The sequence below is a fragment of the Loxodonta africana genome, chromosome 26, assembly GCF_030014295.1.
Source record: "Loxodonta africana isolate mLoxAfr1 chromosome 26, mLoxAfr1.hap2, whole genome shotgun sequence".
NCBI lineage: Eukaryota > Metazoa > Chordata > Mammalia > Proboscidea > Elephantidae > Loxodonta > Loxodonta africana.
The window spans coordinates 8195574-8222017 of NC_087367.1; the positions used below are offsets into that span (position 1 = coordinate 8195574).

The window sequence follows — 26444 nt, forward strand, 5'->3', positions numbered from 1 at the left end:
CAGGCGGCATGTCAACATCCGGGCCACGGACCGTCCGCCTACGGACGCCGGGAAGCTTCGCGGGCGGCACGGAGCCCCGCGGTTTCGCGGGAGGTTACGCCAGGAGGCCGCGCCTCGGCCCGGCCTAGTCGGCGGAGGTGACTCAGGGCAGGTGAGTCGGAGAGGCGGCGGCCGCTCCGTCCCGCCCCGCGCGCCGCCTCGACGGGCCCTCCGTGAGAGCGGGAAGACGAGAGTGTCAGCGGGGCGCGTGTTGAGGTGAGAAGATTTGAGGTAGCGATGAGAAGCGAGAAGGGTCGGTGTTCCTGACTGATATGCCCTCTCGCTGCTTCCCGTCTTTCCCTTTCGCCCCCTCGGGCATCTGCACACTTCGTCGCTCCCGCCTGGAGCACCTCTGCACCTCTTCTGCTGTCGGTCGGTGCTCAGCAGCTCGCTTCTGCCCCAAGGCGGGGCGTCTGCAGCGCTGGGTCCGGGGAGCCAGGGCTGACAGAACCCGCCGGCCCCGGGTGTGAGAATATCGTGATGCTCCGCGCTTCCCGTGGACGGAGACCCTCCTCGTCAGGAGGGCAGCCGGCCGGAACAGCCCCTACGTTCCTCACGCCGTGGGGCTCCTTCCTTATCCCGGGTTGAAGTGTTGGGGTGTTACTTTATTAAGGAAGCCGACACGTTTCCTTACGTGAGGCTTGGGACTAGGTGAACGTGAAGTTGTGAACTCAGACGCGTCTGACTTCATTTCAAAATCAGAAAAAGTTTTGGATTCCTCTTCCCCCTTTAAAAAAAAAAATACCACATTAAAAAAAAATCTCCAATATGGTGTCATAGTGTTTCCCATAGGGCAGTGATCATTCTCTTTCAGGGAGGTGGGAAAAGCTAGAGATTATCTTGCTAGAACTTTTTTCCCCTCCAAATTTGAACCAAATCAAGAAGTAGGAAGAGCAGTTCATTTTTCATCTTAAAAATTTTCTGTATAAGGAATATATTGTATGGTATTGATAGACTCAGAAAATTACTTTGTTCCTGAATGGGGCATCATTCATTAGTTTATTTAATAGTTACTGGATGCTTATGGTGTGTCAGGCAAGAGATGGGTAAACTGGTAAATAAGTGGGTCTCTGTCATTGTCTAGAGAGGGAGGTTACACAAACAAATCGTTACAGCCTATTGTGATTATAATAATAATAGTTAATATTGCCTTAACATTTGTTCTGTGTTATCCTAAGTACTTCATGTGTGCCAGGTCACAATATTTATGAGGCAGGTACTATAGATTATAAAGTAGAGGGATGTTAGAATGGAGATAGAAACAAAGAAGTGAGGCCAGGAAATGCCTGCCAGGAGAGATGACTCTAGAACCAGGGTTTGAAGGAATTATAGTTCATCAGGTGGATAGGGAACTGCATTTCAAGCATAATCTTCCTGAATGTTCCATTAGGACTTTTTGGCCAGAGGGGAGGGTGTGATGGAGTCATCAGCAGGAGATTGGTACTGTAGAAAGAGGGAAGATTGTGTATGCCCTGCAGAGGTGTTTGACCTTTATCCGGTAGGTAACCCGTTTCTCAAGTATGCAAAGATTAACTCCTGTCATAGAGTAACATAGCAGGCTCAATTTAAAATAAAACCAATAGAGATTTATTGAAAGGAAAGACAACTTGAGCTGGGGAAGCACTGCATCTCACTAAGTGAAATTCAGCATACTCTACTGTACGGGAGTATCAGCCATATTTATACAGTAAAACTAACAATTTGAAGATACAATATTCTGACTGGTGCTTGGTGAAGTAAGATAGTCAAGGGTGGGCTATGATTGGTTTGTAAAGTATACGTGAGTTATGGAGATTGGATGCAGTGCATCTTGCAGGGGGATCACAAGGCAGTCATAAGTTGCTTACATGATGGACTTTCTGAGAACAAATGATAGAACATCTTACGCAATGGGTTTTGTTTTGAGAACAGGTGGTAAAGATAAACTTGCTTAAGGGAAAGTTCTTTTGAGAACATTTTGCACAATGGGTTTTATTAGCTCCTTGCCCCTGGTTTCACATGATGTACTTCTGACATTGCTGGCCTAGTTACCGTTTATAAGTGAGCAGTATGTGGACAAACATTATAGAGAATAGAAAAATAGAAATCTTGCTAAGACAGTCGAAGATCAGTGAGTCATGATTATCAGATCTCTGGAGTCTTAGAAACAGGACATGTTTGTTAATCTTCTATTATTTTCTGAAAGTCCAAGTGTCCAGGCATGGACCAGTAACTCTAAATTTGTCTCCAAAAATGGAGGGTGCTGAAAGACCAAAGAAAGAGGTAGGCAGCTCCAGTGTGATGGTGAAGTAGTTTTATTAGGAAGATTTCCGTATGAGACCAAGTCCTGGGCTGCTGCAGGACCAAAGCAGATCTCTGCACCCCGCAGTGGGAGGGCAGAGGTTTTACAGTGCTGATGGACACTAGTGGCTACATGCCAGGGACTTACATAAGGATGACTTAGCAAACTATAGTGAACTAACTGACTGCGTGAGGGCACTCATGTTTGGCCTCGCAAAGCTTGTTTCCCCTTCAATCCATCATCCCCCCAAGGCTGGCTCTTACAATCTGGCATGCTCCCCTTCTTGTGCTATAGTATGAGAGACCCTATTCCCTCCCAGCCGGAAACACATAATAAAAGTGGGGTCGGCCACATGGTGCATGTGCAAGAGACAGAGAAAGTTACTATGTGCCAAGAACAGGAGGAAGTCTTCTCTGAGAAGGAGACAGAACCGGAGAAAGAAGGTGACCCAGTTCTAAGCCTCCTTATCAGAGAATGTTCTGGGGCCCAAGGCCTTTACTTAGGCAGCCTGGATGGGAGGTGATGAGGTGGACCATTCCCCCAACAAGTTTCAAGTGTTTTAGTGAGCCTGATCACTTGAATACAATTATGTGAAATTAGATAAGCTGCTCCTAAAAGTATAGTTTTAAAGATACAAGATAGGATGAGGCTTAAACCTGAGCCAGTCCCCCTCAGAAGTACCCCCCAAAAACAAAAAACCTCTTGCTTTTGAGTTGATTCTGACTCATAATGACCCTATAGGACAGAGGAGAACTGCCCCCTTAGGATTTCCAAGGAACAGCTGGTGGATTCTAACTGCCAACCTTTGAGTTAGCAGTTGAGCTCTTAACCACTATACTACCAGGACTCCACAGAAGTACAAGGCACCCTAATTTTAAAATCCCTTACACATTTCCTCCTTTTGATTAAGGATTTTGATAGAAATTCTTTGATGATTTTATTGACCACTATTGGAAGAAGCCCCCATGTGTCTGTCAGTCTGCCATACTGTGGGGGCTTGTGTGTTGCTGTGATGCTGGAAGCCATGCCACTGGTATTGAAATACCAGCGTGGTCACCCATGGCGGATAGGCTTCAGCTGAGCTTCCAAAAAAATATTCAAGCCTGAGTTTGCAATATTGAAGGATTCTATGGGGAAAATATTAAACGACGCAAGAAGCATCAAAAGAAGATAGGAGGAATAAACAGAATCACTATACCGAAAAGAATTGGTCGATGGTCAGCCATTTCAGGAGGTAGCATATGATCAGGAACCAGTGGTACTGAAGGAGGACGTTCAAGCTGCACTGAAGGCATTAGCGAAAAACAAGGCTCCAGAAATTGACAGAATATCAGTTGTTTCAACAAATGGATACAGCATTGGAAGTTCCCACTCATCTATGCCAAGAAATTTGGAAGACAGCTACTTGGCCAACCGACTGGAAGAGGTCCATATTTGTGCTTATTCCAAAGAAAGGTGATCCAAGCTAATGTGGAAATTATCGAACAATATCATTAATATCACACACAAACAAAATTTTGCTGAAGATCATTCAAAAGCGGCTGTAGCAGTATATAGACAGGGAACTGCCAGGAATTCAATTTGGATTCCGAAGAGGACGTGGAACCAGGGATATCACTGCTGATGTCAGATGGATCCTGGCTGAAAGCAGAGAATACCAGAAAGATGTTTACCTGTGTTTTATTGACTATGCAAAGGCATTTGACTGTGTGGACCGTAACTAATTATGGTTAACATTGTGAAGAATGGGAATTCCACAACACTTAATTGTGCTCATGAGGAACCTGTACATAGATCAAAAGGCAGTCATTCAAACAGAACGAGGGGGTACTGCAAGGTTTAAAGTCAGGAAAGGTGTGCATCAGGATTATATCCGTGCACCATACCTATTCAGTCTGTATGCTGAGCAAATAATTGGAGAAGCTGGATTATATGAAGAACTCAGCATCAGCATTGGAGGAAGACTCATTAACAACTTGTGTTATGCTGATGACACAACCTCGCTTGCTTAAAGTGAAGAGAACTCGAAGCACTTACGATGAAGATCAAAGATCACAGCCTTCAGTATGGATTACGTACACCTCAACCTAAGGAAAACAAAAGTCCTCACAACTGAACCAATAAGCACATCATGATAAAAGGAGAAAAGATTGAAGTTGTCAAGGATTTCATTTTACTTGGATCCACAATCAACAGCCATGGAAGCAGCAGTCAAGAAATCAAAAGACGCATTGCATTGGGCAAATCTGCTGCAAAAGACCTCTTTAAAGTGCTGAAAAGCAAAGATGTCACTTCAAAGACTAAGGTGAGCCTGTCCCAAGCCATGGTGTTTTCAGTCGTCTCATATGCGTTTGAAAGCTGGACTATGAATAAGGAAGACTGAAGAAGAATCGACACCTGTGGTGTTAACAAAGAATGTTGAAAGAATGAACAAATCTGTCTTGTAAGAAGTATAGCCAGAATGTTTCTTAGAAGCAAGGATGGAGAGACTGTGTCTCACTACTTTGGACGTGTTATCAGGAGGCTCCAGTCCCTGAAGAAGGACATCATGCTTGGTAAGGTAGAGGGTCAGGGAAAAGGGGGAAGACTCTCAGTGAGATGGATTGACACAGTGGCTGCAACAGTGGGCTCAAGCATAATGATTGTGAGGATGGTGCAGGACTGGACGATGTTTCATTTTTGCTCTACATACGGTCTCTGTGAGTCGGAACCGACTTGATGGTACCTAACAACAACAACATCATTGGAAGAAGGCTTTCTTCTGTATGGATCGCAAGCCTGCAATGATTTTGGATGGCGGGTTCTCAAGGCTTTAAAACCCTGGGCGCTACGGATGTGAAAAGGTAGCAGGGCAACATCTGATGTCTTCACCATGCCGTAGCTTTAGTCTCTCGCTTATTTGGTTTCTTTACATGAGAGTTGGTGTAACGCAAGACCACATCGGAGAAATAACCTGGCTTTTAAAGAAGGCCTGCTCGAGTAGTGAGCTTGAGCCCATATGACATGTGAGTAGTCTTATTGTACATTATTTTCATAGGCATTATGTTGGATTTTTTAAAAAATTGTACTTTAGATGAAGGTTTACAGAACAAACTAGCTTCTCATTAAAGACTTAGTACACGTATTGTTTCGTGACATTGGTTATCAACCCCATGACATGTCAACACTCTCTCCTTCTTGACCTTGAGTTCCCATTACCAAGGGTTTCCTGTCCCCTCCTTCTTTCTAGTCTTTGCCCCTCGGCTGGTGTGCCCCTTTAGTCTCATTTTGTTTTATGGGCCTGTCTTATCTTTGGCTGAATGGTGAACTTCAGGAGTGACTTCATTATTAAACTCAAAAGGTGTCTGGGGGCCATACTCTCGGGGTTTCTCCAGTCTCAGGCCAGTAAGTCTTGTCTTTTTGTGTGAGTTAGAATTTTGTTCTACATTTTTTTCCAGCTCTGTCCAGGATGCTCTGTCAGAGCAGTTAGTTGGTAGTGGCAGCCAGGCATCATCTAGTTGTGCTGGACTCAGTCTGGTGGAGGCTGTGGTAGTTGTGGTCCATTAGTCTTTTGGACTAATCTTAACCCTTACGTCTTTGATTATCTTCATTCTCCCTTGCTCCACACAGGGTGAGACCAGTGGCATATCTTAGATGGCTGCTCACAAGCTTTAAGACCGCAGACACTACTCACCAAAGTAGAATGTAGAACATTTTCTTTGTAAACTATGTTAATTATGTTGGATTTTTGAGTTATAATATTTGTAAAGCATTTTATATAACATTCAATTACTCCTGGAATAACAACAATTGTGATAAGTACTAGCAGGCCAGGGAACAAAACGGAGTAAATTTCAGATCTCGCTCCCTTGCGTAACCTACTGAGATATCAAGAAAGGGAGGAGTGGGTATAGGGGGCACATAGCCAAGCAGCTTTCTGGCATATCCATTTAATGTATTTTTCCACCTCTCCTGATGGATTTATCCATGCATAACGGGAGGTGTTAGCAATGGCATAGGCTGCTTGCTGTGCCAGTGGAAAATCAAGAACTTTTCTATCATCTCGCACTAGTTTGACTAGGGAATTTAAAGACCTTTGTTGGGTTGCCATTCTGTCAGCAACATCAATAGCTATCTTTTCCATAGGAGCTGATAGGTTACAAACAGCCCTTCCAAGCTCAGGGATACCATAGACTGATAGAAGGGCTTGGAGGAAGACCTGTCTGTCTCCTGACTTTTCCATTATAGGATTTTTATCAAATCCAGTAATTTCTCTACAAGATGGAGAGAGGAGTTTTAAGTCATTTGTTCAGTGTATACTTTCATTATAGGAATGGAGGGTTAATGGGTCTCCAGGGGTCCCCACAGTTCATTGGCCATCCATACTCCATCCATCTAAACAAGGGAAAGCCCAAGTAAAAGATTTAACATCAGAATTTCTTTCTAGATAGTTTGATCCTCCACATAGGGACATGTACCCATAAGGGGAACATACCACTCCCATTGTATTTGAAGTAGAGGGAAAAGGAATAATCTGGTTTGCTTTTTTCAAGCCATTTTTCAGTAAGGGAGTCATTACAAATAGGCATGCTTTCTAATTCTGGATTTTTTTAAAGATGGGAGCAGAGCAAGGTCTTTGAATCTTGGTAACTACAAAAATCTAAAGTGGTGTAAAACCTGTTGATGACAAAAGGAATGGGATGTCCATCATCATAAACCACACTGGGACGTGTGAATACATGAGTAAGACAAAAGCAAGGCCCTGAAGGATGAACAGGGAAGTTAGAGGGCTGCTATAACAGATGGCTTTCTGGCAACGACGCTGACATTGACAGTGGCAGAAGGTATGAGGTTATGGGTGAAAATGGGCAACGCTAATGGATCAGAATTCTCATGTACAGTTTATGGAGAAGGTGACAGATCCAGCATTCACTTAGGTCACCGGCACTCACCGCTGGCTGGGCAAGTTTAACAAGGGCATTTTCCTGCCAGGCCTTAATGGAGATTATGATTATGATTATGATTATTTTGGAGGAGATATTTCGAGAAAAGCTGCATAGTGAAGGAAAACTGCTCAAAAATAATATATAAAAGCAAAAAAAAATACAAATTACAGCCACCATGAAATAGGTTCTGTCTTAGTTATCTAGTGCTGCTGTAACAGAAATACCACAAGTGGATAGCTTTAATGAAGACAGATTTATTCCCTCACAGTCTAGTATGCTAGAAGTCAGAATTAAGGGTGCCAGCTCCAGGGGAAAGAAAGCTTTTTCTGTCGGCTCTGGAGGAAGGTCCTTGTCATCAGTCTTCCCCTGGTCCAGGAGCTTCTCAGCACAGGGACCCTGGGTCCAAAGGATGTGTGCTCCCAGCTCTTCTGGCTTGGTGGAAATGAGGTCCCCATGTCTCTCTGCTCACTTCTGTCTTTTATATCTCAAAAGAGATGGATTTAAGACACAACCTAAGCTTGTAGATTGAGTCCTACCTTATTAACATAACTGCTCCTAATTCCACCTCGTTAACATAACAAAAAAAAACCCCAAACCCTTTGCCATTGAGTAGATTCTGTCTCATAGTGACCCTGTTGGACGGAGTAGAACTACCTCATAGGGTTTCCAAGGAGCGGCTGGTGGATTCAAACCGCTAACCTTTTAATTAGCAGTCGTAGCCCTCAACCACTGTGCCACCAGGGCTCCCATTAACATCATAGAGGTAGGATTTACAATACGTAGGAAAATCACATCGAATGACAAGATGGTGGACAATCACACAATACTGGGAATCATGAACTAGCCAAGTTGACACATTTTGGGGGGGGGGGACGTGGTTCCATCCACAACACGTTTCTTCAGTTATTGGCATATAGGAGAATACAATACTTGAAAGAAGGAAAAGGGTAAGAAGGATAGTTGCAAAATTAAAAAAACCAAAACCAAACCCACTGCCGTCAAGTCAATTCCAACCCACAGTGACCCTACAAGAGAGAGTAGATCTGCTCCGTAAGGTTTCAACTGTGCAGCTGGTGGATTTGAACTGCTGAGCTTTTGATTAGTAGCCGAGCTCTTAACCACTGTGCCACTTAAAGGCAAACAAATATATAAATACTTCAATGAATGCATGTGTCATGGGTGCTCTAAAACACAGGGATGACTGCAATTATTGTCAATCAGTGAGGCCTAACTTACAGCATAGTGCAGTTCCGAGGGCTTTGGTCATTAAGCAGAAGGTATTGATTTCAGTACTCTGCGTTAGCAGGTAATAAGACCTACTTTATATATTGTGGAAACCCTGGTGGCACAGTGGTTAAGTGCTACGGCTGCTAACCAAAAGGTTGGCAGTTCGAATCTGCCAGGAGCTCCTTGGAAACTCTGTGGGGCAGTTCTACTCTGTCATATAGGGTCGCTATGAGTCGGAATTGACTTGACAGCAGTGGGGGTTTTATGTATTGTATCAGTCACTGGAAGGAAACCTCAGACCAGAAAACACAGTCCAAAGATGTCTTCAACTTTGATATTCATGAGGTCTTGTTCCATGGTCTTGGGAGGTGCTGTCCACCTCAGGTACTGCTTTTGGCCCCTGCGACATTTGGATTTCAGTTTGAGTCTTTCGATTGGTTGGATAGTCAGGGTGGGGGCCGTGTTCGTCTTTTATTGGGAGAGATAAATCTAAGTCTTAATTCCCTTTAATTAAGTGGCACAAGGATTAGTGAAAAGGACCAGATAGGGTCCCTTCTAGTGAAGTTGAATAGCATCTTTTAATTGGTGTCTTTTCCAGTAAACATAATCTACGGTTTGGATATTGGGTAAGTTAGACTCTTCTTCCTTTTGGTTATTGAAAACTACTTTAACTTGTGAAAAGTATTCCTTAGAATATTGAATTAAGGATTTACAATATTGGAATAAGTCAGATTGAATTAAATATTGACTAGGTCATGTTGCTCAATAGGAGAGGGCCATTGGCCGCCCAGCAGTAATTTCATAAGGAGTCATTTTGTGATGAGTAAGATCATCACAATCATGAATGAGGGTATTAATCTTGGGGAGCATCTGGGAAGCAGTCTTATTTAGCTGTTCTATTGGCTAGGTCATTTCATTTATTTTGTTTGTGGAACCCCTATTGATGGTCCTAAATTTTAATTACAGTGATCTCAGAAGGGAGCAAGAGGGGTTATAAAGGCCTGTTACGAAGGGGTTATTTTTTCCTTCGAGTTCCAGAGGTTAAGAACTCCCTCGTTCTGTAGTATGTATTTAATATATTAAAATCATGAACTATCCCAAATTTATACCTCGAGTCTGTAAAACCATGTACTGACTGTCCACTGTGTGGCACATTGTAAATAATCAAAAAAAGGTAGCTATAATTATTATTTAAGGAGCCCTGGTGGCTTTTTTTTTTGTTGGTGGCACAGTGGTGAAACCGATCTACTGCTAACTGAAAGGTTGGTGGTTTGAAGCCACCAGCGGTTTTGTGGGAGAAAGATGTGGCAGTCTGCTTCCGTAGAGATTTATAGCCTTGCAAACCCTTTGGGGTCACTATGAGTCAGAATAGAGTCAACAGCATTGGGTTTATTATTATTATTATGTTTTATTTAAACTCTTTTTGTCTCTCAATTTCATCACCTAAGGAAATGGGGATTAAAAGAGTTAATATATGTAAGGCAGTTGGAGTAGAATCTGGCATATATAGTGTTACGTCTTAACTATTATTTTTTGATCCGTGAACATCTACTTGTTTTCCTATGAAGCTTTCCTGATTTTACTAGTTTGAATTAATGACTCATCTGTCTGTATTGTTTATATTTCATACCACATTCTTTATGCTGAATAACTTTTTTTTTTTGCCTATGTGTCTCCCCACCAAATGTGATTCGTGGTGGTTGGGACCTACCTTACTCATCTTGGTAGTCTTGGTGCGTGGTCATTGCTTCCCGTCATTAGTCCTCAGTTGATCTGGGTCTGAAGGATGAGGGAGAAGGATGGTGTGACTGGAGTATGGAGGGGGGTGCATTAGTAGGAGATGAAACGACAAATACGCTAAGTTGTAAATAACTGAATGCCAGATGAAGGAATTTGGACTTTATTTTGTATGCAGTGGGGGCGCATTTTTGATTACTGACCAGATTAGTTCCACACTTTAGGAAGATAATCCCAAGTGCAGAGTAGATACTAGCAAGAAGAAAAGAGATTGGAGGCAAGAAGAGATAAGAAATTGTGTTCTTACTGCATTATAAAAACCAGGGGCCCGGGTCCTGTAGGGGTTAAGAGTTTGGCTACTAACCAAAAGGTTGGCTGTTTGAAGCCACCAGGCACCCTATGGGGCCGTTCTACTCTGTTTTACAGGGTCGCTATGAGTCGGAATCGCCTTGACAGCTATGGGTTTGGTACAGATTTGTTGCATTATGAGGTTCTTATTTGAGCTGAGCAATCTTCCAGCTTATACCTGAAGGTTAGATCTTACCATCGTGGAATCTCTTCATTAAGCCGTATAGGCTTCAGGGCTTCCCTGCTAGCTTTGTTTTGACTTGTCATTAGGAAATGTTAACAGTTTTTAGTAAAATAAAAGCTGAAATTGAATGTAAACAAGGCACCACATTTTGTATATATTGCAAAAATATCATTTTCTCCCGAAGCTTTTAAGCTGATACGAGTATCTTAAAGCTGTTGGTTGCTTTTTCCGTTCTAACCGGTATTCAACATTTAATGTGTATTATGTGCAAGGAGGCAATGCAGGACAAAGCATTTCTAACTGGGAAAGGAGAGGAGTTCTGTTTTTATTATATTAAGTTCCAGGTGTTCATGTAGCTGAACTGAAGATGTTTTACAAATACAGAGATTTAGAATTGTAAAGAGGTTGAGCGTGTAGGCTAGAGATGGGAAACTATAGAAACGAAAAGGGCAGGTGAAACCTGTGATTTGACGAGTTTGCATCTGATGAGGAATAGTGTAAGAGCTGTGCGTAGAAATGTAATGAAGTGTTCCACTCTGTTGGCTTCGTTGACTCGGGGTGCTTGACCCTTAGTGTCCGATGCATCAGAGGGGTAAGGAGGATGAAAACTGAGATGTTTGGGTTGAATCAGGAAGGGGGTTGCTGGAGATGGCCAAGTACAGCTAGAATGGAGGGCCGTTAAGGTAAGTCGATAGGGAAGTGGAACACTAGTTAAAAAATTTCTGTGAAGCATAACAAGTTTGGAAGGATAAATGTAAGGTTAAATGAAGGTTTTTCTGGTTATGAAGTGTGTGTGTATATGTGTAGGCAAACCATTCCATGAAGACAAGGCAGTTCAATACAATTAAGTAAAATAACCGAGAGTGTTAGTGAATGATAATATTTTAGAACGGATATAATCAACCTTAAGAAGAATGAAAAAGCTCTGAAATTTAATAAAGTTAAAAATAATTTTCATTGTATTAATTTGACATAAAGCACCATTTTATTAGTTGTCTGTGGAGATGTTAAAATTCTTTGATAGAGTAGCCACATGATTAAAAAATCATCCTGCTAATTCTTGAGTCTTTCACGTATGCTTAGGATTAAAGGTTTTAGAAATGCATAAAAATAGATGGTTAAAAGCTGAATTAATTCAAAGTAAATGTACTCAGTATTTTTGCTGAAAACGATAGGCATACTTGGAACACTTGACAAGTAAATTTTAACATGATGTGATGAAATAGAATTTGAAAGCACATTTATCCTAACTGATTTTGAAAGAATCAATTATGGTAAGTTATAGGAGTGTGAATGCTCATGTCGATATTCACAACTGTTCAGGATGTAGGGATGTGTACTTACTGAGACAGCAGTTTATACTCTGAAGTTAAAATTAAAAAAAATAGGTATCTATGGAAAAGAGAAATCTAATATAGTGGAAAGAAATGTCTACTGGAAAATGTTTGAAAAATATTTAATAGACCAAAAATGATTCTTAAACTACAGGCATGATTGTAAGCTCTATGAATCTAGAAGAGATACTGAATTCATGGTATTCTGAATATATAATGTTAGATAGTACTTACCAAATACTATCTCAACATATGCTTTACGTATATTGAAATTAAATGGGCACTTTCAAGATGTATAATATCAGGTGCTTTATTAGTACAAATTTTAAAATACATACTTTTCCCTATTTGAGATGAACTGCTATCTAGAGACAACGGTCAGACTTTTAAAGTAAGTCTTCAAGGAATGGGTCCCATTTGTGCTTTCACACATTGTAATTTGAATATTGTCACAGCCACCTGTGCGTTCCTAAGTGATAGCTTTTTATTTATGGGCGTGGTTCCTGGTAGATTGAATACGTTGTGTGTTTGGGAGTGGGGAAAGGAAATACGATGGTAGCTTGGAGTTGGAGTAGAAAGACCTACTTTAAACAACCGACTCCATTAGAGATTAGTTTATATTAAAAGTTTTTCTAAATGTAAGGTTTACACTTAAAACTTTCTTAGAGTCATAAAACTTAATACCTAGCTAATATTTCTTTTCTGAGGCATGAGAGTCTGAGTTTTGTGTGTGTGTATGTCATTAGGGGAAAATGAGACAAAATATTTTGAAAGTGAGATCTGAGGGTGTAAAGAGATTTGCAATTCTGCTAAGGAAACGAAGTTTTAGGTAACTTCGTACCAGAGTTATGATCCTTGGAGGCTTCAAACCTCTGCTTCTCTCTAACCCAGTACTGTTTGACCTCTTCATTTTAGTCAGGTTTCTCTTCTTCTTAATGAAAACCAATCTATCTCTGCCCTTAGGCTCTTTGGAACATGGTCTTCCCATTAGTATGGATGGTATAAACAAAAAAACCCAAACCCATTGCTGTCCAGTTGATTCTGACTCACAGCGACCCTATAGGACAGAGTAGAACTGCTCCATAGGATTTCCAAGGAGTGGCTGGTGGATTTGAACTGCAGCCGAGCGCTTAACCACTGTGCCACGAGGGCTCCATGGATAGCATACCACGTTAACTCATGTACCTTCCAACTGAAGGCCTAGAAAGACTTACAAATGTGGACCCCACTATGAGCCCTCCCTCTTCATATTTTGCAACCTAATTATATATTAAATGGTAGAAGAATCACTTTGGGGAGTCACAAACTCCTGTGGACCTGGGTTTTGTGTGAAAAACGAAGGGCTGATTCTCTGATCTACACGATTCTCAGGTATACGCAGAATGTGAATCTTGGATAAGCTCGTTGTATTTGTGGGACTGTATATACATCTGTCAAAATTCTAACACCTTCATGTAACACATTACACACTATTTCATTATACAAAAAAAAGTTAATCTTACCTCCTGACAAAAGATGCAAGGTAGTGAAAAAGATGAGTTTTTAATAACTTGGTAGAAAGATCTTATGCTTTAGAGTCAGAGGCCTAGACTTCTGCCACTTACAAGAGGTGTAACCGTGCTGCTTACTGCCACGAGGTCAGAGGAGTTATGCAGAAAATGGGAACGTTTGCCTCTGTGTCTAAAATGCCTGGCACATTCTTATGCGATACTCATCAATAAGTGTTATTTCCCTTCCTGTTCTACCAAACCCATTGTTGTCGAGTTAATTCCGACTCATGGCGACCCTACAGGACAGAGTAGAACTGCCCCATAGGGTTTCCAAGGAGCAGCTGGAGGAGTCGAACTGCCGACCTTTTGGTTAGCAGCTGAGCTCTTAACCACTGTGTCGCCAGGGCTCCTCCTGTTATACAGGACAAGTGAAACGCCTTCTGGGAAACTTGTATTTAAAATGTTGGACCATATATAGTTACGTAGCCGACTAATTTACCAAGTAAGGTGTTAATAAATAGAAAAACATGATAGGACTTGTTCCTGTTATCTAGGACCCACGCACCCACTGCCGTTGAGTCGATTTCGACTCATAGCGACCCTACAGAACAGAGTAGAACTGCCCCATAGAGTTTCTAGGACAGCTTTGTTTTATGTGCAAAACGTCTGTACTAATTATTAGCCATGCCTGGGTTTGAGGAGTTTTTAGTAAATTTTGTATTAAGTTTAATGTGATACTAAAATTTTCATGTTGAAAGATTTTGGAGAGACTGTACATTCTACTGAGAAAGGAATCACCTGTAATCAGGAATAATCTGATTAGTGTGAATCAAGGCTAATTCCACGTGAGTTAATAATTCGTGTTTGTTTCCTACTTGAATAGCAACATAAACACTTTTCAGCTGATACCTTTAAGTGGTCAGATACCAGGTGGTGGAGGGGTGCCGGGGGAAGCTCCTATGTAGCATATGATCGGATAATACCATTTCTTTCTTTAAAAAAATTAACAATTCCAAAAGCTGTTTAAAAAGCTCAACTTTCTTATATGTATGTTTCTGTTAATTTGTAATCTCAGAAATGCCCCCCTCCTTGTCTTCCAGTTTCTGTATAAGATTAATACAAAGTGAATGACAGACTACATTACTAGCGGATGTGGTTTATATAATGTAATTTGTGCTCTTTTAGGCATAATGAGTTTTTTCCATGTAGTAATTAAAACGTATTTATTTAGAAAGGAGAGATATGTACATTATAATTCTGAGGACACCTTTATACTAAAAATGCCAATTTTTTTTGGCTTACATTTGAAAATCCCATTTAATACGTGAATAACAAGGACATTCACATTCAAGGCTGAAGTCTCATCTATATTACTGTACATTTCTAATCAGACATTATTTTACGTTTTTGTATTTTAAGCCCCAGCTACAGAAACATTGTATGGGATTATACTGAAGGCATAACCTTATTATGTTTACCTGACTTTTCGATTAATTCTTTACAACTTTGAAACAGTACTGTGATACGAAACAACAGAATGATTTTCTCTGATAAAAACCAGAACCAATCTGAACCTTTCACTGTATTTTTTAAAGAACTCACTTCCAGTGAGCAACAATTCCTTATCATGTAGTTAGATCATGTATGTTATTAAAACCTGAATGTTTTTCCTTAGCGATATCCCAGTCTTTGACTTCGTATGTGTTTTACGACACCTGCAATCTGAATACAACAGAAAGATAAATAAGACCTTCAAGTAGACACGTTTTCCAGTCATACTGCCATTGTGCAGTGAAGCTATTCCCTGAGACGAATAGCTCTGCTTGTTTGGAGAAGCCAATGATCAGGTCTTCATATTGCAGTTGAAGTTCTGTTTTCCTTCCAAACGTTCTTTTACTAATTTTTCCAAAGAGAAAAGATGCTCGTCCGCATCTTCTGGCACAAGGCTCCTGACAGAATTTGCAAGTTCGAAAAGATACTCCGTATTTCTTCCACTTGGGCCAGCTGCATTAAAAATTTGCTCAGCAATGTCTTCCAGAGGTGCGGGACCAAGATAGTCAGGATTATCACACGTTCCGATATATAACAACACACTGAATGGTTTCGTTGTGGGGGCTTTCGGATAAAAAATGACTGTTTCAGTCCTGTAGCCTCCCTTCTCTCTGAAGTCAAGGTACGACTTTACTTCTTCTTCCTTTCCTACTGGCAGTTTGTAAGCAACACCCCATACACACCCCTGCTGGAAAACAAAGCACGTCATTTAGAATTTACAAGGCTAATGAAAATAGGTGACACTGTGTTATGATTTAGGGAGATACCTTGTATGTTTTCAGAAGCCAATGCAGCTTTGCCTCACTTAAAAGCACACTGAAGAGGCACATCCCACATACTAAATAATAAAGAAAAGCATTTTCAATTATTTATTCTGAATATTTTTTCTGTGTGTCATCACACAGCAGGATAGTTGTCTTTGCTTACATTTTTTAATTAGGTTTTTTTCTTTTAACTAATAGGACTGCAGCTACAAATGCAGGTTTTCATTTGGTCATTAAAAATACAGTTCTGTAGCTTTAAATGCGTAAACATTTATGGTAGAGGGCAGTGGTGTCCAGGCTGCTTCATGCAGCACTCTAGTCACCCTGGAACCTACCTCAGGTGCTGCCTGGAAAAGCTCTGATAGCCCACCCTCCTCAGCTAGAGCTCGGTGTCCCTTCTATCTTTTGACATATTAGGTAGTTCCCTCGTTTGAAGAAAGGGCTCTGTGTTTTAAAAGCTCTGTAATAATCAGCTACCTAAAGCCATAGCAGATTGATTTTATTTTGTTCATTTCTTAATTGTCTAAACTTTCAAATATCCTTTGTAAATTACTTCATCCAGAAAACTAAATGGCAGCCTCTTCTGTGGAGAAAGTCCATGAACAAAGAATCAATAATATACTTTGGCTGCAAAAAACTTCATTGAAATCTTTTTTTTTTTCAGTGTTAAGAAAATGTGATATAAGCAAGACTTAATGGTATATAATACAGATTTTCTAGTTTCTTGACAGCCTTTAATTATAAACTATTAGGTCCATAGCATCTTCTGGAATGAATTAAATTTCTATAGAAACAAAGTGCTCTTTGTTTATTAACCACTTAATTTAGTAGTTATAGTTACCACTTCAAGCCATTTTTAATGCTTTTTCCAGTGTAAATTATGAAAGCATTTCCTAATTGACACCATTATTCATCTGCTGTTGTCAGCTGCCTGATTTTTATGTGTCAGAGTCTTTCCCAGCATTACATCTTTGACCGTGTGTCAATCTGTACTCCAGTAAAATGGCAGAAAAGAGTTAAGAAACTGACGATTATCTGGTGAACAGGAATATTACCTGGTACTGTAAACCTATTTAAAAAGCACACCATGTCAGATGCTGCTGATAAAATTACGAAATAGAGAATTCCAAACTGGGATTGCTGTTGAAAAACATCAAGAGTCCTGGCAAATGTGAGGTGAGCTTTAAGGGACCCATTAGATTCTTCGTACTAATCTGGCTACAATGGGCTGTCTCCAGGATCATCTGGGCACTGCAAAATGCTTGTGCCGTCTGGTTTTATTTTGTTCTCTATCCTGTGTCCCACATTGGCAGCTTTTCCCACAAACAGATGAAAAGAAACAGTGAATGTTGAGAGGAATTCTAAACATAGGTAGTTCAAGTTGTCCATGATAACTGTTAATAAAATTTCTCTGATCACTGAGACTGAGAAACATCTCTTAGCATTTTATATATGATTAAAGACTACACAAAAAGAATAATTATACCATACCCCAGGATCTTCAACAAGAGTCACAACTCTTCCAGGCTGTTTTAAAAAAAGTAAAAAAAAAAAAAAAATTTTCTTTCTGAATGAAAGTTCATTAAGTAATTGAGCATTAGCAACATAATGTTGACATGAAATATTTTAACTACATTTGCTCATACTAAGCACTTCTTCAAAGTGAATTTAAGAGCATGTACCTTATCCAAACTATCATGGCCTTTCTAAAGGTTTCCATCAATTTATATATATTGGGTATATTATGTTCACTTTAACTGGATACATTAAAAAAAATACCAGTAACTTAAGGCTCATCTAAAATGAAAGGCAAGATGAAGCAGCAATTAAATTCCCCCCCTCCCCCCCCGCCCCAGAAAAAGATTGCTGCACTATTAGGGAACAGAACATCAAACTCCAGGCGGCTTCCTGATAGGGAAGTGGTTCTCAAACTTTAGCTGGATAAAAAGTACCTGGAGGGCTTGATAAACACACATTGCTAGGCTACAGCCCCAGAGTTTGATTCTGTAGGGCTGGAGTTGTTTGATAATTTGCATTTGTAACAAGTTCCCCTATGATATCAACGATACAGGCCTGAGGGGTCACACTTTGAGAACCATTGTTACTAGGGAATACTAAAAAAAAAAAAAAAAACCAACAAACCCATTGCCATGGAGTCAGTTCTGACTCATAGTGACCCTACAGGACAGGGTAGAACTGCCCCATATGGTTTCCAAGGAGCACCTGTTGCATTCGAACTGCTGACCTTTTGGTTAGCAGCTGTAGCTCTTAACCACTATGCTACCAGGGTTTCCTAAGGGATCTTAAAACATGAGAGAAATGCTCTAACCGTCCTGTATATGGTAATGGATGGCTCAGGTTAGACCTCTTTCCTTTCTACATTCACAGATGGACTTTACGTTGCCCTATCAAGGGGCCGGAGCCCTGGCGGTGCAGTGGTTAAGAAACCCTATGGGGCAGTTCTACTCTCCTATAGGGTCGCTATCAGTCAGAATCCACCCGATGGCAACGGGTATCGAGGGGTTAATGTTAGAACTAGCCTGTTCAGACTTCCTCCTATGTGGTCAGTCAGACCACCTGGTGTTCTAGGCTGTTTATTTTTCTACTTTGGTTTTAACGCAGGTCTGTTAACAGTTATTATTTAGGTATTAGTTATTTAGATGTTCTCATTTATTGAAGAAAAAACCATTGTATGAAAAGAATCTTGGACTTTGTATCACACAGCTTGACACTGGAATGAGATATTATCAAGCCAAAACAAACTTTCGTTTTCTTCTTTCAAAGGCTGAAAAAATAACCTTTAATTATAAATTGAAAATCTTAGAAGAAAATTGAGACTTGGCATATTCTATAATTTAAGCCACAAAAGGGATTAAAACTGATGGCTGCAAGCTTGTCTTTATACAATCCTTACCTGGTGCCAGCGGCTGTAAGTCTGCTGACTTGTTGGTGTTACAAGTGAGAACGCTGAGGTGTAAGCCACACTTGTAGTGCTTTTATGCCAGTGCTCTGGTCCATAGTGAGTGCAGCTCATTCAGATACGTGTGTCACCTTTGCTGCTGTTCCCTTCTAGTTTTTGTCCAAGCAAGGAACACACAGGATATTGGATTATGATTTCTCATTTAACTGCCCCATAGAGTTTTCAAGGAGTGCCTGGTGGATTCGAACTGCCGACCTTTTAGTTAGCAGCCGTGGCACTTAACCAGTGCACCACCAGGGTTTCCTTTCCTATACTAGAATCAGAAACTTCAGTAGTTGTGTAATGGCCTGCGATTGATGCACTAGAAATACTCCTGTGTTGTTGGACGTTTACATTTCTGACTTTTCTATTTAACGCTACAGAAAGGATGTATAGTATATGGTGCGGATCATGTTATCCACAGGTATTATCAGAAAAATAACATTTTTCTGGTACTCTAAATCTATTTAAAAGAATGGTATTGATAAATTAGGCAATATGAGAGAATTCCAATAGAGAATCATGGAGGTACTGCCATTTTTACTTTCAGTTTCGAAGTCAGTTGTTGAGTGCTGTTGATTCCAACTCATAGTGACCCTGTATAACAGAGTAGAATTGCCCCATAGAGTTTCCTAGGCTGAAATCTTTTGGGGAACAGATCTCCAGGTTTTTTCTCCCTTGGAGAGGCTGGTGGGTTTGAACCATGGACCTTAAGGTTGGCAACCAAGCACTTAACCGTTGTACTACCAGGGCTCCTTTCAAAGTCAATTAACCAAAGAAGCCAAACCCGCTGCCGTCCGGTGGATTCCGACTTATAGTAACCCTTTCAGGGGCTTCCCTGCATGCTCCCAGTTTGGCTTCCTTTCAGTGGCCCCAGAATAATTTTCAGGTACAAAAACGGGGCCACTCCTGAGTTTAAAATTCTTCAAGGTTGTGATACGCTACAGGACAAAATAAAAATTCCTTAGCATGAGTTTACTATGGGATCTTATTTCTTACCATTTTCCCTCTCAAGCTGTACTGAATTATTTATAACTCTTACAAACCCTCCTATTTTTAATATGCCGGTGCCTACCGGGGACTGCCCTGCCCCCTGTATCACTGGGATGTTCTCTAGCCACTCCCTCCACAAAGCCTTGGCTGACTTCCCAGGTGGGCTTGTGGGTTCCTTTGCCCAAGTTCTCTTCTCTTCTTCTTTTTTTTTCACTTCCCTTGTAGCACTTCCCACGTACTGCTGTCTGCTTAGGCGTCTCCCACCTGCATAAGTGCTCCGTAGTAAATGCTGCTGAAAGGAGGAGGAGGGGTCAGGAAGCCCTGGACTTACAGGTGGTAGCAGTTGAAACAGAAAAAGATTGCATGTAGGGAGTCATTTTAAGGGAAAACACAACAGGTTCCTGTGACTGCTTAGGGATGATAAAGAAATGGAACAATGCTGGCACTACTGATGAATGTACTTGGAAATATTTTCTAAAATACCTGCTCTTTGACCCTAAAAAATATGTTATTGAAAAATAATGTAAGACTGTAAATACATTAAATGCTTTTTTTTTTTGGCATTGAAACTTAAAAAGACATTCAAGCTGAATGGGATTGGAGGATGTTTTGAAATGGTTGAGTCATAATGGGCGTTTTCATGGGGTGATGAGTAATGTCTCTGATCTAGAGCTAGAAAAGCTAGAAATTTAATAAATGTTCATGATCATCTCCAGTACTAAACTGGTTCCTCTTTCTGAAACTTAATATATTCTGATCCTTGAAAAATCTTTCACATTAAAAAAAAATCCTAATTTCTGTGAGAAACTGCCAGTGAAATATAAATATAAAAGAGATGCTTAATTAAGCTTAAAAACTCCCAGTGCCGTCAACTCGGTTCTGACTCATAGCGACCCTATAGGATTTAGAGTAGAACTTCCCCATAGAGTTTCCAAGGAGCGCCAGGCGGATTCGAACTGCCAACCCTTTGCTTAGCAGATTACGCCACCAGGGTTTCCTAATTAAGTTTAGGAAGAAATTAAAGCTTAATGAAGCTAAAAAAAAAAAAAGCACAATTTAATAAAGCACGCAGGTTCAGTGTATCTCCCACAAATGTCACACAGCACTGTGGGACAGGAGCCAGACACTTGTTAATAGTATCTCATTTCCTATGTCAGTGACGAGGCATTTGTGGTGACTCACTGACTAGGAGCATATTTTTCTATTAAAACACAGTCTGATGTCGCATATACATCAGTTTTCTAATTTGCTGAGTATTTCTACAACTTTTTGTGTTCTTTGTCCGACAGTTAACATTTATATAAGGCTGGCAACTCATAATAATGAAAAATGTAAAATGAAACTATGTTCTTTTTTTTTTTAAAGAACGGTATATTTAGAAAATGTTTGGTACTTCAATTTTCCTTTAATTTGCTATGATAAGATTAAATAAAAGTATATGTAAAACTATGAGCCATTACAGTTTCTTCCTCTAACTTTCCTTTGCTGTATTTTAGTAAATTTAAGTAAAAATTTATAGTTCTCTTCTCCTTTTAAGGAGCCCTGGTAGTGCACTGGTTAAGAGTTACGGCTGCTAACCAAAAGGCTGGCAGTCAGATCTACTAGCTGCTCCTTAGAAACCCGATGGGGCAGTTATACTCTGTCCTACGGGGTTGCTGTGAGTCAGAATTGACTCAACAGCAGTGAGGTTTTTTTTTTTCTTCTTTTAAAGTATCAGGCACTGTTGTATGACTTGACAATTTCTTGTCCTCAGTGTGTTCTGACAGTGAACATATCTTGGCATGCTAGGTAACCAACACATCATACATTTTGGTTGAGACTAGAGTAGTAAAAATAGCCACATAAGTATTTAGCAGTTATTAAAACTGGAGCCTGGGCAAAGGCTTTTCCCTTCATAATGGCAATTTTTTGCGTCCATTTCAGAACTGTTTGCTCTGAATCACTCCACCTTTTTTCAAGTCATTCTGTCCAGTCTCTCAGTAGGGCAGTATAAAACTAAACCAAACCGAAACCGTTGCCATCGAGTCAATTCTGACTCATAGCGACACTACAGGACAGAGTAGAACTGCCCCATAGGGTTTCCAAGGAGTGGCTGGTGGATTGGAACTGCAGACCCTTTGGTTAGCTGAGCTCTTAACCAGTGTGCCACCAAGGCTATAGGCCAGTATAGTCTACCTTAATGCCAACATCTTAACTGACCAACTCTAGTTAAGAATGGCTTTTTAACTCAGGTTCTTTTCATGATTTTAATCCTATGCCCCTTTTACGAGCAGGTGCAAACTGCTCTGGAGCCTTCATCCCTTCCCCTTTCTGTGATTGCAGGCGTTTCTTCGGAAGTAACACCTGACCCCATAGGACAGAGTAGAACTGTCCCATAGGGTTTCCATGGAGTGGCTAGTGGATTCGAACTGCTGACCTTTTGGTTAGCAGCCATAGCTCACGGTAGCACTTAACCACTGTGCCACTAGGGCTCCCATCTTGTCCTACATCTGATTTTTAGCATTTTATATTTTGTGATTTTGGATTAATATTCATTTCATAAACACAGTAATAAAGCCCATATAAGTCTTCACAGAGTATTTCAGAGAACATATAAGCAATCAAAACTTTTGTTAACTCTTAACTGGCTTAATAACTTGTTCAGTGCTTATGTTCTACCTCATATTTCCTCGTGTAGTGCCTGGGGTCTTAAAAGCTTGCAAGCAGCCATCCAAAAAAAAAAAAAAACCCCATTGCTTTCGAGTCAATTCCGACTCATAGCGACCCTACAGGACAGAGTAGAACTACCCCCTAGGGTTTCTAAGGAGCAGCTCGTGGATTCGAACTGCTAACCTTTTGGTTAGCAGACAAACTTAACTACGCCACCAACACACAATTGGTCTCTATCTGGTCTGAGCAACAGAGGAAGGAGAGCCAGGAATAGGAGAAGGACATGGAATATATGGCTAATGGCCTCTATGGACAACTGCCTCCTTTGCCATGAGACCAGAAGAACTGGATGGTGCCTGGCTACTATTATTGAACATTTTGATCAAATATCCTATAGAAGAATCCTGATCAAAAGGGGGTAAGGGGGGAAATGCAGAAAAGAATTTCAAATTCTCAGGGACTCCAGCCTTCCTGGGGTCATGAAGGTTGCATGAACTCCGAAAACTGCTGACCTAAGATAAACTTTAAACCTTAAACCAAAAATATTCCCTGAGATCTTAAAACCAAACAACAGCGTTGCCTTAAAAAAAAAAAAACAAACAACCCAGTGCCATCAAGTTGATTCCAACTCATAGCGACCCTATAGAACAGAGTAGAACTGCCCCATAGAGTTTCCAAGGAGCACCTGGCGGATTCGAACTGCCAACCACTTGGTTAGCAGCCGTAGCCCTTAACCACTACGCCAACAGGGTAGCCTAACTAGTCAAAAAATATCTGCTTTCAGCATTATGCTCTTTTAAAAACTATACGGGATCAAATTGACAATAGCAACTTGAAAGATTAGATAGGAACCTTAGGGGGGCAGTGACTTTATGTTAATGGCAGAGAACAACTCAGAACAGGAGGGTGAGAGCAGCTGCACAACTCAAAGAACACAATCAATGTCACTGAATCGAACATGTAGACACTGTTTACCCGGTGTATGTTTTTCTGTGTATATTCTCAACGACAACAAAATACTATTTAAAAAAAAAACCTAACTCTTCCAAAGGTTTGAATGTTAACTAAAACAAGTGTCCGAGTTACTCAATTATTTAAGCAAAACTTAGTTTTCTTCAGGAATTGAAGTTAGTTTTTCAGCCAATACAAGGCTGATTAGCATAAGCAGTGAGCTGCTGCTAATTCTGTGTATACATGAATTGAAATGAATGTCTTGGGTGACTGGCTGAAAAACAGATCAGATATCTTAAATTTCGCATTCGTAATTTAGGACAAACATGGAGAAAATTACCTTAAAATAATACGGAGTATATGGGTTTGGAACTGTGTTCACTCGTGTCACAAACTGGGACCTTCTTTTATCTTTACTAGTACCTCGCAACCTAAGTAATCAAAATAAGCTCCTTAGTAACTTGGAGATAATTCTGGAAACTAGTTCTCCCGTGACCTTAGGTGTCATAAAGTAAAGCCTTTGGAGAGTTTTAAAGAAATCCCAGAAATAACACGCACGTCTGAACTCAAACCAACCAAAGTGCCAGACTGCAGAAACGCCAACAAATTTAAGGACTAAAAAGCTGAATTTACAAATTGATTTTTGTATTTCAGCTCCGTGGCGACACGAAGATAAATCTCTCCATTCGCTTTATTTTTTTCTTTTGGGGGGGGGGTGCGGAAGTTGCCAAGAAGTGGGTCCCCCTCCCAGCACGTCAGGCCCCTGTGAGCTGGCGAGCCTGCGGCTTGGTTTGGGGGAGAAGCGAAGGGCAGGTGGGCGAGGGGGGCGGGCAGGTGGGCGAGGGGGGCGGGCAGGTGGGCGAGGGGGGCGGGCAGGTGGGCGAGGGGGGCGCACAGGTGTTACAGCTTCCCGGGACACCAGCACCCCCACGTGCTCGGGCCCCAGGACGCGCTGGGGTGGGGTCCCCTCGCTGGGCCCGGAGTCGGGGAGAGCATGGGGGGCTGGCTGGCGCCTCACCTTGCCGGGGACCCCGCGGTGGTCCGTGCTGCCCTGCCAGAAGCGTCTGCTGTAGCCTGTGATGTACCCGACCAGTTTGTCCTGATAGGGGAAGTCCACCTTCCATATCAGGGACCCGTAACCAAACACCCACATCCTCGGCGGTGGTCCCAGCCGCGTCCGCCGGGACTGCAGTCTCCCCGACCCAAGGAACCGGCTGTGCGGGCGCAGGCGCAGTGGCTGGTTGCTGCTGGGCGCAAAGAACGCTGGGACTTGTAGTACGAGGACCGTGTTTCCGACATTGTCGCAGTCAACATTACTATTATTTTGTATCCTTGCTTTAGGGTCAAGAAGCATTGACTTTATTATGTGTATTAAGCAACGGATTCATCCGCAGTCTCCGTTAAGTCACCGGAGCCGTCCCCGGTTCGCGTGGGCAGGAGACTACAATGCCCACAATCCTTTTCGGAGAGTCCGGGCTCCGGCGTTGGAGCCGTGCTTTTTCCTGACGGGGAGGGGAGGGAGGAGGCAAAGGCTGGAGCGCGGCTGTGCCGCCCAGATAGGGAGGAGCGGCCGGCGGGCGGGCCGGCGGGCAAGCAGCTGGCGCCCGGAAGAGCGTGGTGTTGGCGTGGGGGGTCAGGTTTTCTGCCCTTGGAAGATCCAGGAGCCAGAGGAGTGCAATATGTTTGCTCACAACTATTTTTTTCTCTTCCGTGTTTTTGCTTTTGAAATAAAAGGTGAACGCTGGCAAGAGGAGACTTCATGCCTGTGAATGAGTTTACTGTGATTTCAGTGGGAAGTGTTTCTGTATTTTAAAATTTTCGTGCGAAACGACCTTATTTGTATTTAGTATTTTTAGCCGCTCATTCAGAAAAGCTCAGGCAAGATTCTTAATTTGGGCTCGTGGACAGGCTTTGGAAGTAAGCTAAAATTGCATACAAAGTTTGAGGTGTATGTGCTTTTTTTTTTTTTTGAGGAGAAATAATAGCCTTCATGAGTTTCTTCAAGGGGTCAAGGGTCCTAAAACATGTTAAAGTCGGCTGGTTGGGAAGCCCCCTTGGACCGCCATGCCTGTGCTTGCGTATGTCCGCCTTACCAAATCGTTGCTCACTCTCGAGGCTTTCTAATATTTCACGGCCTTTGGCTTTATAAGACTGCTACAACCTCCAGGCTCAGAGAGTTTTTCTTGCTCTTGAAATCAGCCGGGAACTTTGCTACAAAGAAACACTTGGTTTAAGAATAAACAGGTTTTGTTCATACTTTCCCCAGGTTTTAGTTTCACATACTCTCACATGCCTGATAGTTAGTAGGCACCCCCACCAACCTTTCATTTTGAAAAATCTGAAACATACAGAAGAGTTAGAAAAAAAGGCAATAGTGAACACTCATATACCCTTCCACCTAGATCCAGTAATTAACATTTCTGCTGCCGTGGCTTTCCTTTTCTCTCTGCATATGTTTTTTTCTAAAACACTCAAAGTTAGTTGGTATACAGGCTTCCCCCTGGGTTGCCAATGGAAGATGTTAGTAACCCGGGGACTGCTTATATATTGTGGTATTTCAGCTACATACTTCTGTGTGCATCTTCTAAGAATAAGGACGTTCTGCTAGTAAGCACAATATCATTAATACATTATTGTTCACTAAGAAAGTGAACAATAAGCCTACCATCAAATATGTATTCCATATTTGTTTCCTTAATCTCGAAATCGTTTTTGTATCTGCTACCTTTTCACCAATCCAGGATAAAATTGAGGTTTATATATTGTGTTTGGTTGTTTGACTTTGTTCTCGCTCTCTTTTTATTGTGTTAAGTGTATAGATAACAGAACACTTGCCATTTCTACGGTCTTACACGTGTCTGCTCTATTTTAATCTAAAACGGGAAGGTTTTTATAAAAGAAGTTCTTAATAAACAGTTTACTCTGTTATCTAGTCCACATTAGGAGCTGAAGAAAATAACCCTCTTGTAGTACATTTCTTCTGCTTGCCTTAAGAAGCTCAGATATTACCCA

The 26444-nt window shown here is 41.4% G+C and overlaps 2 protein-coding genes across 16 annotated transcripts in view; one reads left to right on the forward strand and one right to left on the reverse strand.

Moving 5' to 3' along the window:
* The first annotated feature begins 37 nt into the window (after positions 1-37).
* ASB3 (ankyrin repeat and SOCS box containing 3) overlaps positions 38-26444 on the forward strand; it is a 119252-nt gene continuing 92845 nt past the window's right edge. Inside the window, exon 1 of one of the 2 annotated variants that reach the window (XM_064277094.1) lies at positions 38-151. The gene's annotated coding sequence lies outside the window, so the exon portion shown is untranslated. Of the gene's footprint in view, positions 256-26444 lie in introns of both variants that reach the window. The other variant, XM_064277093.1, reaches the window with a different exon arrangement.
* Positions 12826-24671, reverse strand: CHAC2 (ChaC glutathione specific gamma-glutamylcyclotransferase 2). Of its 14 annotated transcripts, none has more exons than XM_064277099.1 (4): positions 24451-24671; positions 19915-20124; positions 17372-17407; positions 12826-15804 (listed from the first exon to the last, which is right to left on the reverse strand). In XM_064277099.1, the coding sequence occupies exons 1-4, from the start codon at positions 24583-24585 to the stop codon at positions 15409-15411; spliced, it is 777 nt and encodes a 258-aa protein (XP_064133169.1). In that variant the 5' UTR covers positions 24586-24671; the 3' UTR covers positions 12826-15408. The 14 variants fall into 14 exon arrangements, with proteins under 14 accessions (XP_064133169.1, XP_064133170.1, XP_064133171.1 ...); XM_064277100.1 differs by having other exon boundaries at positions 19915-20121; positions 24451-24670; XM_064277101.1 differs by having other exon boundaries at positions 12826-15801; positions 24451-24670.

Excerpts from the sequence above, each read along its gene's own strand:
- CHAC2 (XM_064277099.1), bottom strand. The coding sequence starts at position 24,585 with ATGTGGGTGTTTGGTTACGGGTCCCTGATATGGAAGGTGGACTTCCCC. Across the intron at positions 20,125-24,450 it reads ACCGCGGGGTCCCCGGCAAG|CAGCATTTACTACGGAGCAC; the intron begins GTGAGGCGCCAG and ends TCCTCCTTTCAG. Across the intron at positions 15,805-17,371 it reads CTCTTGTTGAAGATCCTGGG|CAGGGGTGTGTATGGGGTGT; the intron begins GTATGGTATAAT and ends TTTGTTTTCCAG.